We start from the raw sequence: 15,198 nt of genomic DNA, 5'->3' as shown, positions 1-15,198 counted from the left end.
AAATAGCATGTATTATTAGTGTGTCTTATCTATAAAATAGTATGTATAATCTATAAATACCGTGAACTATTAGTGTGTACAATTTGTGAAATAGCGTGCACAATCTATAAAATAGCGTTTACTATTAGTGTGTACAATCTGTAGAATAGCATGTATTATTAGTGTGTCTTATCTATAAAATAGTGTGTATAACCTATAAAATAGCGTGAACTATTAGTGTGTACAGTCTATAAAATAGCGTGTACTATTAGTGTGTAGAATCTATAAAATACCGGCTACTATTAGTGTGTACAATCTATAAAATAGTGTGACCTATAAAATAGCGTGTACCATTAGTGTGTACAATTTCTAAAATAGCGTGCACAATCTATATAATAGCGTGTACTATTAGTGTGTACAATCTATAAAATAGGATGTATTATCAGTGTGTCTTATCCATAAAATAGCGTGTGCAATCTATAAAATAGCGTGAAATATTAGTGTGTACAGTCTATAAAATAGCGTGTACTATTAGTGTGTACAATGTATAAAATAGCATGTACTTTGTCACTTTGCACCTCCTCGCACCTGCTCATAAAAAGACAGTAAATAGTGCTGATGAGTGGTGATAAATCACATTGCGTGTGCTATTAATTATATGTTCTCCTCCCAGTATTGTTGATGATCAGCATATATTTTGCATAAAATGGATTGCACGCCTTATTCTGCTCACCAAACCGACGCAGTCCTCTGCTCGCAAGTTTAGTGGATCAGGCCCAGCGTGCACGCCTCTAATGTGCACCTATTGTGATGGTTGTGATGATGTGCATGCAGGTTCTTCCCGGCAGCGTACGGCATCTCCAACAGGATCGTTGCTCACACCTCCATGTCTCCCTACATGTCTCCACTCTCTGCATACCAGGTGGGACTCCTGCACACTACACCCAGCATCAAATATACATATATACATATATACACATATATACATCTATACATATATACATATATACACATATATACATCTATACATACATACATATATACATCTATACATATATACATATATACATCTATACATGTATACATATATACATATATACATCTATACATATACACATGCATACATATACATATATACATGTACATAAATATATATAAATTGTGTTGCAGGTGCAAAACCCCTCATGGCTGCCTCACCAAGCGTACCTCTTGCAGCATCCAGTAAGTAGAAAGTAGGAAGTAGGAAGTAGGAAGGTGTACATAAAGTGAGAGGTGGTGTTGAGTGTGATGCTGCTCTGTCTCCACCAGGCTGCAGTCATGTCGCCCCCTATGGAGCCTCCCTTGTCACTGCAGCACACCTCCCTCATGTCCCCGCTCACGCAGCACATGAGTCACATGACCTTGGGCAACACTGGAGGGGTGAGTACACCCTGACCTTGTACATATACTACATGTTGTAGATGTACTACATGTTGTAGATGTACTACATGTTGTAGATGTGCTACATGTTGGACATAAAGTACATGTACATGTACTACATGTTGGACATGTACCACATGTTGTACATATACTACATGTTGTAGATATACTACATGTTGTACATAAACTACATGTTGTACATATACTACATGTTGTAGATATACTACATGTAGTAGGTATACTACATGTTGTAGATGTACTACATGTTGTACATGAACTGTATGTTGGACATGTACTACATGTTGTACATATACTAAATGTTGGACATGTACTACATGTTGTACATACAGTACATATACTACATGCTGAATATATAGTACATGTTGTACATGTACTACATGTTGTACATGCACTACATGTTGTACATGTACAACATGTAGTACATGTACTACATGTTGTACATACAGTACATGCTGAATATATAGTACGTGTTGTACATGTACTACATGTTGTACTTATACTACATGTTGGACATGTACTACATGTTGTACATAAAGTACATGTACATATACCACATGTTTAACATGTGCTACATGTTGTACATATACTACATGTTGGACATGTACTACATGTTGTTCATATACTAACTGTTTAACATATACTACATATTGTACATACAATACATATACTACATGCTGAATATATAGTACATGTTGTACATGTACTACATGTACTTATACTACATGTTGTACATATACTAACTGTTTAACATGTAATGTATGTACAATATGTAGTATATGTTGTACATATACTACATGCTGAATATATAGTACATGTTGTACATATACTAAATGTTGTACATAATGTACATGTTGTACATGTACTACATGTTGTACGTATGTACTAAATGTAGGACATGTACTACATGTTTTACATATACTAACTGTTTAACGTATACTACATATTGTACATACAGTACATATACTACATGCTGAATATATACTACATGTTGGACATATACTACATGCTGTACATCTACATGTTGTACATATACTACATGCTGTACATCTACATGTTGGACATGTACTTCATGTTGTACATATACTACATGTTGAACATGTACTACATGTTGTACATATGTACTAAATGTTGGACATGTACTACATGTTGTTCATATACTAACTGTTTAACATATACTACATATTGTACATACAATACATGTACTACATGTTGTACATGTACTAAATGTTGGACATGTACTACATGTTGTACATATACTAACTGTTTAACATGTACAGTATGTACAATATGTAGTATATGTTTTACATATACTACATGCTGAATATATAGTACATGTTGTACATATACTACATGTTGTACATATACTACATGTTAGACATATAGTACATGTTGTACATATGTACTCAATGTAGGACATGTACTACATGTTGTACATATACTAACTGTTTAACATATACTACATATTGTACATACAGTATATATACTACATGCTGAATATATAGTACATGTTGTACATATACTACATGTTGGAAATATACTACATGCTTTACATATACTACATTTTGGACATATACTACATGCTGTACATCTACTAAGTGTTGTACATGTTGCACATGTACAACATGTTTTACATATACTACATGTTGGACATGTACTACATGTTGTACATATATACTAAATGCAGAACATGTACTACATGTTGTACATATACTAACTTTTTAACATATACTACATATTGTACATACAGTACATGTTGTACATACACTACATGCTGGATATCTACTGCAAGTAACAACATGTACATGTTGTCCATGTACTACATGTTGGACATATACTACATGTTGGACATGTGCTTCATGTTCTACATATAGTACATGTTGTACATATACTACATGTTGTACATATACTACATGTTGTACATGTACTACATGTTGTAGATGTACTACATGTTGTACATATAATACATGTTGTACATATAGTACATGTTGTACATGTACTACATGTTGTACATATGATACATGTTGTACATATAGTACATGTTGTACATATACTACATGTTGTCCATGTACTACATGTTGGACATATACTACATGTTGTACATGTACTACATGTTGTAGATGTACTACATGGTGTACATATAATACATGTTGTACATATAGTAAATGTTGTACATGTACCACATGTTGTACATATGATACATGTTGTACATATAGTACATGTTGTACATATAGTACATGTTGTACATATACTACATGTTGTCCATGTACTACATGTTGGACATATACTACATGTTGGACATGTACTTCATGTTCTACATATACTACATGTTGTACATATAATACATGTTGTACATATAGTACATGTTGTACATATACTACATGTTGTACATGCACTGTATGTTGTACATGTACTACATGTTGTATATATACTACTTATTTTACATGTATCATCTGTACAACATGTAGTACATGTTGTACATATACTACATGTTTTACATGAACTGTATGTGGTACATGTAATAAATGTTGTACTTGTACTACATGTTGTGCATGTACTACATGTTGGACATGTACTACATGTTGTACATATACTACATGTAGTATATATATACATATACAGTATATATATGTACACATATATATATGTATGTATATATATGTACTTCATGTTGTACATATAGTACATGTTGTACATATACTATGTGTTGAACATGTACTACTTGTTGTACATGTACTACATGTTGTAGATATAGTACATGTTGATATACTACATGTTGTTGTAGATATACTACGTGTTGTTGTAGATGTACTACATGTTGTTGTATATGTACTACATGTTGTTGTAGATGTACTACATGTTGTTGTAGATGTACCACATGTTGTTGTAGATGTACTACATGTTGTTGTAGATGTACTACATGTTGTTGTAGATGTACTACATGTTGTACATATACTACTTGTCGGACATGTACTTCATGTCGGACATATAATACATGTTGTACATATAAAATATGTTGTAGATATACTACATGTTGTAGATATAGTACATGTTGTACATATAGTACATGTTGTTGTATTTGTACTACATGTAGTACTCATGAATAATCTTCTTCCCTCGTACAGTTCATGGCGACCAACCCCCCCCTGGCAGGCGCGTACCTGCCTGCGTACTCGCAGGTGCACTCGGCATGCCTACCTGGCCAGGTGAGTCCTGCATGGGTGAAAGAGAGAGTGACATCACCACTTTGTCACTTGCAGGACAACGGCCTGTCGTCACAGGCGGACACACCTGGCAACCCCTCCCCGTATCCATAGCAACACGGCGTCAGCAACAAGGACCCTTCCACGCCGTGTCAGCATCTTTTGCCTTTTCGTCAAAACATTTTCCAAACCTTTCATCGGGTGCTGGAAAAGACTCCGTTTTGGAAAAAAAAAAAAAAAAAAAGCTTTTATTTTCTTACAGGAAATGTTTATTTTTTACCAAAGATTGTTGCCAAATACAAGAAAGAAACACGCACTGCAACAAACATCTTTTTTTTTTTTACAATGTTTTCATGCTTGCTGTGTGGGCGTGGCCACGGCAATGTGCCTGCGCATGTGTGTGTGTGTGTGTGTGTGTGTGTGTGTGTGTGTGTGTGTGTGTGTGTGTTTCTTTAGAAGGGCGATGTGGTCTGACTCCACTTTCACTCCACTCTGGGCATGATCTACTAAGAGTTTGCATGTACTAAAACACACCTGATCAACTAAATGCCTGCAATCCATTTTATCCATCCATCTTCTTCCCCTTATCCGAGGTTGTGTCTCGGGGGCAGCAGCCTAAGCAGAAAAGCCCAGACTTCTGTTTTCCCAGCCACTTGGTCCAGCTCCTCCCGGGGATCCCGAGGCGTTCCCAGGTCAGCCGGGAGACATAGTCTTCCCAACGTGTCCTGGGTCTTCCCCGCGGCCTCCTACCGGTTGGACATGCCCGAAACACCTCCCTAGGGAGGCGTTCGGGTGGCATCCTGACCAGATGCCCGAACCACCTCATCTGGCTCCTCTCCATGTGGAGGAGCAGCGGCTTTACTTTGAGCTCCTCCCAAATGACGTAGCTTCTCAGACTATCTCTAAGGGAGAGACCCAAACTCATTCCGGCCGCTTGTACCCGTGATCTGGTCCTTTCTGTCATGACCCAAAGCTCATGACCATAGGTGAGGATGGGAACGTAGATCGACCGGTAAATTGAGAGCTTTGCCTTCCGGCTCAGCTCCTTCTTCACCACAACAGATCGATACAACGTCCGCATTACTGAAAACCCCGCACCGATCCGCCTGTCGATCTCACGATCCACTCTTCCCTCACTCGTGAACAAGACTCCGAGGTACTTGAACTCCTCCACTTGGGGTAAGAGCTCCTCCCTAACCCCAAAGATGGCACTCCACCTTTTTCCGGGCGAGAACCACGGACTCGGACTTGGTCGCTTCACACTCGGCTGCGACCCGATCCAGTGAGAGCTGAAGATCCCGGCCAGATGAAGCCATCAGGACCACATCATCTGTAAAAAGCAGAGACCTAATCCCACAACCACCAAACCAGAATCCCTCAACGCCTTGACTGCGCCTAGAAATTCTGTCCATAAAAGTTATGAACAGAATCGATGAAAAAAGGGCAGCCTTGGCGGAGTCCAACCCTCACTGGAAACGTGTCCGACTTACTGCTGGCAATGCGGACCAAGCTCTGACACTGATCATACAGAGTGGATCGCCACAATCAGACAGTCCGATACCCCATACTCTCTGAGCACTCCTCACAGGACTTCCCGGGCGGGGTACACGATCGAATGCCTTCTCCAAGTCCAAAAATCACATGTAGACTGGTTGGGCAAACTCCCATGCACCCTCAAGGACTCTGCCGAGTGTATAGAGCTGGGACACAGTTCCAGGACCAGGACGAAAACCACACTGTTCCTCCTGAATTCGAGGTTCGACTATCCGGCGTAGCCTCCTCCCCAGTACACCTGAATAAACCTTACCGGGAAGGCTGAGGAGTGTGATCCCACGATAGTTGGAACACACCCTCCGGTTCCCCTTCTTAAAGAGAGGAACCACCACCCCAGTCTGCCAATCCAGGGGTACCGCCCCCGATGTCCATGCGATGTTGCAGAGTCATGTCAACCAAGACAGCCCCACAGCATCCAGAGCCTTAAGGAACTCTGGGCGGGTATCATCCACCTCCAGGACCTTGCCAGCGAGGAGTTTTTTAACTACCTCAGCACCAGAAATAGGAGATCCCACCACAGATTCTTCAGGCACTGCTTCCTCATAGGAAGACGTGTTGGTGGGATTGAGGAAGTCTTTGAAGTATTCCCTCTACCGATCCACATCATCCGCAGTTGAGGTCAGCAGAACACCATCTGCACCATACACGGTGTTGACAGTGCACTGCTTCCCCTTCCTGAGGCGGCGGATGGTGGTCCAGAATCGCTTCAAAGCCGCCTGGAAGTCATTTTCCATGGTTTCCCTAAACTCTTCCCATGTCCGAGTTTTTGACTCCGCAACTACTGAGGCCGCACACCGCTTAGCCTGTTGCTACCTGTCTGCTGCCTCCGGAGTCCTATGAGCCAAAAGAACCCGATAGGACTCATTCTTCAGCTTGACGGCATCCCTCACTGCTGGTGTCCACCAACGGGTTCGAGGATTACCGCCACGACAGGCACCAACTACCTCGCCCCAATCGGCCGCCTCGACAATAGAGGTGCGGAACATGGTCCACTCGGACTTAATGCCCCGCACCTCCCTCGTGACATTTTCAAAGTTTTTCCGGAGGTGGGAATTGAACCTCTCTCCGACAGGAACCTCTGCCAGACGTTCCCAGCAGAACCTCACAATGCGTTTGAGCCTGCCAGGTCTGTCCGGCATCCTCCCCCACCATCGCAGCCAACTCACCACCAGGTGGTGATCGGTAGAAAGCTCCGCCCCTCTCTTCACCCGAGTGTCCAAAACATACGGCCGCAAATCCGATGACACAACTACAAAGTCGATCACGGAACTGCGGCCAAGGGTGTCCTGGTGCCAAGTGCACATATGGACACCCTTATGTTTGAACATGGTGTTTGTTATGGACAATCCGTGACAAGCACAAAAGTCCAATAACATAACGCCACTCGGGTTCAGATCCGGGCGGCCATTCTTCCCAATCACGCCTCTCCAGGTTTTTCTGTTGCTGCCAATATAAGTGTTGAAGTCCCCCAGTAGGACAAGGGAATCACCCGAGTGAGCACTTTCCAGTACTCCCTCGTGTGTACCCAAAAGGGGTGGGTACTCTTAACTGCTGTTTGGTGCGTAAGCACAAACAACAGTCAGGACCCGTCCCCCCATCCGAAGGCGGAAGGAGGCTACCCTTTCGTCCACTGGGTTCAACTCCAACGTGCAGGCTTTGAGCCGGGGGGGAAACAAGAATTGCCCCCCCAGCCCGTCGCCTCTCACTGCCGGAAACCCCAGAGCGGAAGAGAGTCCAGCCCCTCTCGAGAGAAGTGGTTCCAGAGCCCTTGCTGTGAGTCCGACTACATCCAGCCGGAACTTCTCCACTTCGCGCACTAGCTCAGGCTCCTTCCCCCCCAGTGAGGTGACGTTCCATGTCCCAAAGATCGGACCGCCAAGTGCCCAGCCTTCGGCTACCGCCCAGCTCACATCGCACCCGACCTCTATGGTCCTTGCTCTGGGTGGTGAGCCCATTGGAGGGGGGACCCACGTTGCCTCTTTGTCATCGTGCGCCTGGCTCCAGAGGGGGGCCCCGGTGACCCACGTCTGGTCAAGGGAAATCGGGGTCCTTTGTTTGTATTTTTCATAGAGGTCTTCCAGGTGCTCTTTGTCTGATCCCTCACCTAGGACCAGTTTTTCTTGGGGGACCACACCAGGGGGCATAAAGCCCCCGGACCACATAGCTCCTAGGATCATTGGGACACGCAAACTCCTCTACCACACACTAATAGTACACAGTGTGGCATGATTGTACACACTAATAGTACACAGTGTGGTATGATTGTACACACTTATAGTACACAGTGTGGTATGATTGTACACACTAATAGTACACAGTGTGGTATGATTGTACACACTAATAGTACACAGTGTGGTATGATTGTACATACTAATAGTACACAGTGTGGCATGATTGTACACACTAATAGTACACAGTGTGGTATGATTGTACACACTAATAGTACACAGTGTGGTATGATTGTACATACTAATAGTACACAGTGTGGCATGATTGTACACACTAATAGTACACAGTGTGGTATGATTGTACACACTAATAGTACACAGTGTGGTATGATTGTACACACTAATAGTACACAGTGTGGTATGATTGTACACACTAATAGTACACAGTGTGGTATGATTGTACACACTAATAGTACACGGTGTGGTATGATTGTACACACTAATAGTACACGGTGTGGCATGATTGTACACACTAATAGTACACGGTGTGGTATGATTGTACACACTAATAGTACACGGCGTGGTATGATTGTACACACTAATAGTACACGGTGTGGTATGATTGTACACACAAATAGTACACGGTGTGGTATGATTGTACACACTAATAGTACACGGTGTGGAATGATTGTACACACTAATAGTACACGGTGTGGTATGATTGTACACATTAATAGTACATAGTGTGGTATGATTGTACACACTAATAGTACACGGTGTGGTATGATTGTACACACTAATAGTACACAGAGTGGTATGATTGTACACACTAATAGTACACAGTGTGGCATGATTGTACACACTAATAGTACACAGTGTGGCATGATTGTACACACTAATAGTACACAGTGTGGTATGATTGTACACACTAATAGTACACAGTGTGGCATGATTGTACACACTAATAGTACACGGTGTGGTATGATTGTACACACTAATAGTACACAGTGTGGTATGATTGTACACACTAATAGTACACAGTGTGGTATGATTGTACACACTAATAGTACACAGTGTGGTATGATTGTACACACTAATAGTACACGGTGTGGTATGATTGTACACACTAATAGTACACAGTGTGGTATGATTGTACACACTAATAGTACACAGTGTTGTATGATTGTACACACTAATAGTACACAGTGTGGTATGGTTGTACACACTAATAGTACAGTGTGGTATGATTGTACACACTAATAGTACACGGTGTGGTATGATTGTACACACTAATAGTACACGGTGTGGTATGATTGTACACACTAATAGTACACGGTGTGGTATGATTGTACACATTAATAGTACACGGTGTGGTATGATTGTACACATTAATAGTACACAGTGTGGTATGATTGTACACACTAATAGTACACGGTGTGGTATGATTGTACACACTAATAGTACACAGAGTGGTATGATTGTACACACTAATAGTACACAGTGTGGTATGATTGTACACACTAATAGTACACGGTGTGGCATGATTGTACACACTAATAGTACACGGTGTGGTATGATTGTACACACTAATAGTACACAGTGTGGTATGATTGTACACACTAATAGTACACAGTGTGGTATGATTGTACACACTAATAGTACACAGTGTGGTATGATTGTACACACTAATAGTACACAGTGTTGTATGATTGTACACACTAATAGTAAACACTTTTATACTTTGTACACACTAATAGTACACAGTGTGGTATGATTGTACACACTAATAGTACACAGTGTGGTATGGTTGTACACACTAATAGTACAGTGTGGTATGATTGTACACACTAATAGTACACGGTGTGGTATGATTGTACACACTAATAGTACACGGTGTGGCATGATTGTACACACTAATAGTACACAATGTGGTATGATTGTACACACTAATAGTACACAATATGGTATGATTGTACACACTAATGGTACACAGTGTGGTATGATTGTACACACTAATAGTACACAGTGTGGTATGATTGTACACGCTAATAGTACACCGTGTGGTATGATTGTACACACTAATGGTACACAGTGTGGTATGATTGTACACACTAATAGTACACAGTGTGGTATGATTGTACACGCTAATAGTACACCGTGTGGTATGATTGTACACACTAATAGTACACAGTGTGGTATGATTGTTCACACTAATAGTACACAGTGTGGTATGATTGTTCACACTAATAGTACACAGTGTGGTATGATTGTACACGCTAATAGTACACAGTTTGGTATGATTGTACACACTAATAGTACACAGTGAGGTATTGTACACACAGTTTAGTATGATGGTCTTAGTCGATCAGGCCTTAATGTTTCAATGTTACTTCCCCTCACACCTGTGTTAAGTCCCGCCCCTTCTTGTCCCGCCCCCTTCTTGCACAAAGGTTGTCATGGAACTAATCTAGTAGTGAAGTTAGCATCAAAGTACAATTCATCATCAGCTCCAGAAAAACGGTAAAAGTTCCACCAAAACATTGTGGGTCGGGTGGATTTGGACAAGTTGTGTGTGTGTGTGTGTGTGTGTGTGTTGGTGGGGGGGGAGGTTGTGACATCACACAGGTGTCATGATACTTTTATGTACATTTGTTCCTATTTTGATGACGTGTTTTTTTTTGTACTTTTCACTTGCCAAGCTGAGTGTGTGTGTGTGTGTGTAGTTGTGTAGCTGGCTGACACAATGTTGTCGCTTAGTTGGATCAGCAAAGATGACGATACTGATCTCACAATCAGACTTTGATATCACCGCCTCAGCACATGTGTGCCTTCTTGCAATACTCACACTTGGCATCATGCATCACACACAACACACAACATACAACACACAACATAAAACATAGAACACAACATCAAACATACAACACACAACATAAATTATACAACACAACATTGAACACACAACATTGAACATACAATACACAACATTCAACATACAATACACAACATAAAACACACAAAATAGAACACACAACATTAAACATACAACACAACATTCAATACACAACATAAAACATACAACACAACATTGAACACATAACATTGAGCATACAACACAACATTGAAAACACAACATAAAACATACAGCACAACATAGAACATAAAACATACAACACAACATTGAACACACAACATCAAACATACAACACACAACATAAAACATACAACACAACATAGAACACACAACATCAAACACACAATATTGAAAATAAAACACACCATTGAAAACAACATTCAACATAGAACACACAACATAGATTACACAACATAGACCACATAACATAGATTACACAACATAAAACACAATATTGAACATAAAACAACATTGAACACACAACATTCAACATAGAACATACAACATAGATTACACAACATAAAACACAATATGGAACATTAAACACAACATTGAAAACACAACATTCAACATAGAACACACAACATAAATTACACAACATAAAACATACAACATAAAACACAATATTGAACATTTAACACAACATTCAACATAGAACACACAACATAGATTACACAACATAAAACATACAACATAAAACACAATATTGAACATTAAACATAACATTGAAAACACAACATTCAACAAAGAACACACAACATAGAACACACAACATAGATTACACAACATAAAACATACAACATAAAACACAATATTGAACACACAACATTCAACATAGAACATACAACATAGATTACACAACATAAAACACGATATTGAACATTAAACACAACATTGAAAACACAACATTCAACATAGAACACACAACATAAATTACACAACATAGAACACACAACATAGATTACACAACATAAAACATACAACATAAAACACAATATTGAACATTTAACACAACATTCAACATAGAACACACAACATAGATTACACAACATAAAACATACAACATAAAACACAATATTGAACATTAAACACAACATTGAAAACACAACATTCAACATAGAACACACAACATAAATTACACAACATAGAACAGACAACATAAAACATACAACATAAAACACAATATTGAACATTTAACACAACATTGAACACACAACATTCAACATAGAACACACAACATAGATTACACAACATACAACATAAAACACAATATTGAACATTAAACACAACATTTAACACACAACATTCAACATGGATTACTCAACATAAAACATACAACATCAAACACAATATTGAACATAAACACAACATTTAACACACAACATTCAACATGGATTACTCAACATAAAACACAATAATGAACATAAACACAACATTTAACACACAACATTCAACATGGATTACTCAACATACAACATAAAACACAATATTGAACATAAACACACCATTAAACACACAACATAGATTACACAACATAGAACACACAGAAACTCACAATGCAGTGTGGTTGCAACAACTGATTGGACAAAGAAGATGAAAAAGAAAGTTAGATGAACTAAAAGTTGTTTTTCTCACAACTTTGATCTACCTCAGTTTTAACTTCCTCACTTCTAGTGCTGGTTAGTCCAACCCAAATTAATATAACCCAGATTGGTCTAACCCAAATTAATATAACCCAGGTTAATTTAACCCAAATGAGTCTATCCCAGAATCATATAACCCAGGTTAGTCTAACACAAATTAATCCAAACAAGGTTAGTCTAACCCAAATTACTTTAACCCAGGTTAGTCCAACCCAAATTCATATAACCCAAATTTGTCTAACCCAGGTTAGTCCAACCCAAAATAGTCCAAACCAGGTTAGTCTAAACCAAATTCATCTAACCCACATTAGTCTAATCCAGTTGAGTCTATACCACGTTTGTGTAACCCAGGTTAGTCTAACCTGAATTACTTTAACCCAGGTAAATTTAACCCAAGTTAATTTAACCCAGGTAAATTTAACCCAAATTAATTTAACCCAGGTTAGTCCAGGCCAGGTTAGACTAAACCAAGTTAGTATCTGCCATGTTAGACTAAACCAGGTTAGTCTAGACCAGTCTAGTGTCCTGGATCAGGTTTCTTCCCACGTGTTGTTGGCATTGAATGAAGTTTTTGAGTGGAGGTTTGGGAAGAGTCCGGGTGTTGTCAACAAAAACGTGTTGCTTGATGAGATGAGAGTTGACAAAGTGTTTGTTGCATGAAGAACAACCAAGTGGTGCCGAGTCTTGTGTGGAGAAAAGTGCTCCTTCAAACAATTCTGAGAATTTTAATTTATGAACTTTTGTGTACACAACTTGAGGAAAAAGTTGTGATGTTTTGTATTTTTGTTTTGTACTACACTACACTGTGTGTGTGTGTGTGTGTGTGTTTCGGCCAAACTTGTGTCCCTCTTGGTTGTTGCCTCAGGTTTTTTTTTTTTCATTGATTGGATTATTTTTAATAATAAAATATTTTGCAATTTTTGTTGTTGTTTGTGACGACTGACTTCTTACTGACCTGCTGCACCATTCGTTGATTATCAGAGTTAAATGATTGCATTTGTATATTAAGAAAAAATCTTGTCTCAACAACACCCGGGATAGCTCAATGGTTAAAGGAAAGTTGTATACATTGCGTAACAAAAGATGCAAATTAACTACATACTTTCACAGGCCATATAAAATGAAGTGACTAGCCATTAAAAATGAAGTGGAAATACATAAAATGAAGTGGCTGGCCATTAAAATGGTGTGTCGGTCCGTGTAAAATTATATGACAAGCCATTTAAATTGATGTTGTGGGCCGGTTGAAATGATGTGGGGGGCTAGGTAAAATGAAGTGTTAGACAGATAAAATTATGATGCGGCCCAGATAAAATGATGTTGCGGACCATAGAAAATGACGTGGGGGGGCCAGATAAAATGAAATGCTGTTGCAGGCCATGTAAAATGATGTGGCATGCCAGATAAAAATGATAATGCGGGCCAGATAAAATGATGTGGGGGGCCAGATAAAAATGAAGTGGGGGGGCCAAATAAAATGATGTTGGGGACCAGGTAAAAATTAAGTGGGGGGCCCAGGTAAAATGATGTTGGGGGCCAAGTGAAATTATGTTCGGGGCCAGGTAAAATTAAGTGGGGGGTCAGATAGAATAATGTTGGGGGCCAGATAAAATTATGTTGGGGGCCAAGTAAAATGATGTTGGGGCCAGGTAAAACTATGTTGGGGCCAGTTAAAATGATGTTGGGGGCCAAGTAAAATGATGTTGGGGCCAGATAAAATGATGTTGGGGGCCAGATAAAATGATGTTGGGGGCCAGATAAAATGATGTTGGGGGCCAAGTAAAATTATGTTCGGGGCCAGATAAAATTAAGTGGGGGGTCAGGTAAAATGATGTTGGGGGCCACATAAAATGAGGCTGGGGCCAGATAAAATGATGTTGGGGCCAGGTAAAATGATGTTGGGGGCCAGGTAAAATGATGTTGGGGGTCAGATAAAATGAAGATGGGGGTCAGATAAAATGATGATGGGGGCCAGGTAAAATGATGTTGGGGGTAAGATAAAATCAAGATGGGGGCCAAGTAAAATGATGTTGGGGGCCAATAAATGATGTTGGGGGCCAGGTAAAATGATGTTGGGGGCCAGATAAATGATGTTGGGGGCCAGATAAAATGATGTTGGGGGCCAGGTAAAATGAAGATGGGGGCCAGATAAAATGATGTTGGGGGCCAGATAAAATGATGTTGGGGGCCAGGTAAAATGATGATGGGGGCCAGGTAAAATGATGATGGGGCAAGTTAAAATAATGTTGGGGGTCAGATAAAATGATGATGGGGGTCAGATAAAATGATGATGGGGGCCA

General features: G+C 39.9%; 1 protein-coding gene across 4 annotated transcripts in view; it reads left to right on the top strand.

Moving 5' to 3' along the window:
* The window catches only part of LOC133538357 (RNA-binding motif, single-stranded-interacting protein 1-like), an 80,141-nt gene extending 66,322 nt beyond the window's left edge, over positions 1 to 13,819 (top strand). Inside the window, exons 9-13 of one of the 4 annotated variants that reach the window (XR_009802972.1) lie at positions 814 to 901; positions 1,150 to 1,200; positions 1,288 to 1,398; positions 4,542 to 10,142; positions 10,669 to 13,819. Coding sequence is in view for 2 of the 4 variants with exons in the window: in XM_061879928.1 (XP_061735912.1) it covers positions 814 to 901; positions 1,150 to 1,200; positions 1,288 to 1,398; positions 4,542 to 4,733 (442 nt within the window). In the remaining 2 variants the exon portion in view is untranslated. Of the gene's footprint in view, positions 1 to 813; positions 902 to 1,149; positions 1,201 to 1,287; positions 1,399 to 4,541 lie in introns of all 4 variants that reach the window. The other 3 variants (XR_009802973.1, XM_061879929.1, XM_061879928.1) reach the window with 3 other exon arrangements.
* Positions 13,820 to 15,198: the final 1,379 nt, after the last annotated feature.

This window comes from Nerophis ophidion, linkage group LG19 (genome assembly GCF_033978795.1).
Source record: "Nerophis ophidion isolate RoL-2023_Sa linkage group LG19, RoL_Noph_v1.0, whole genome shotgun sequence".
Classification (NCBI taxonomy): domain Eukaryota; kingdom Metazoa; phylum Chordata; class Actinopteri; order Syngnathiformes; family Syngnathidae; genus Nerophis; species Nerophis ophidion.
Note: the sequence above shows the minus strand (reverse complement) of the source record. Positions and strands in the feature narration are given on the sequence as shown.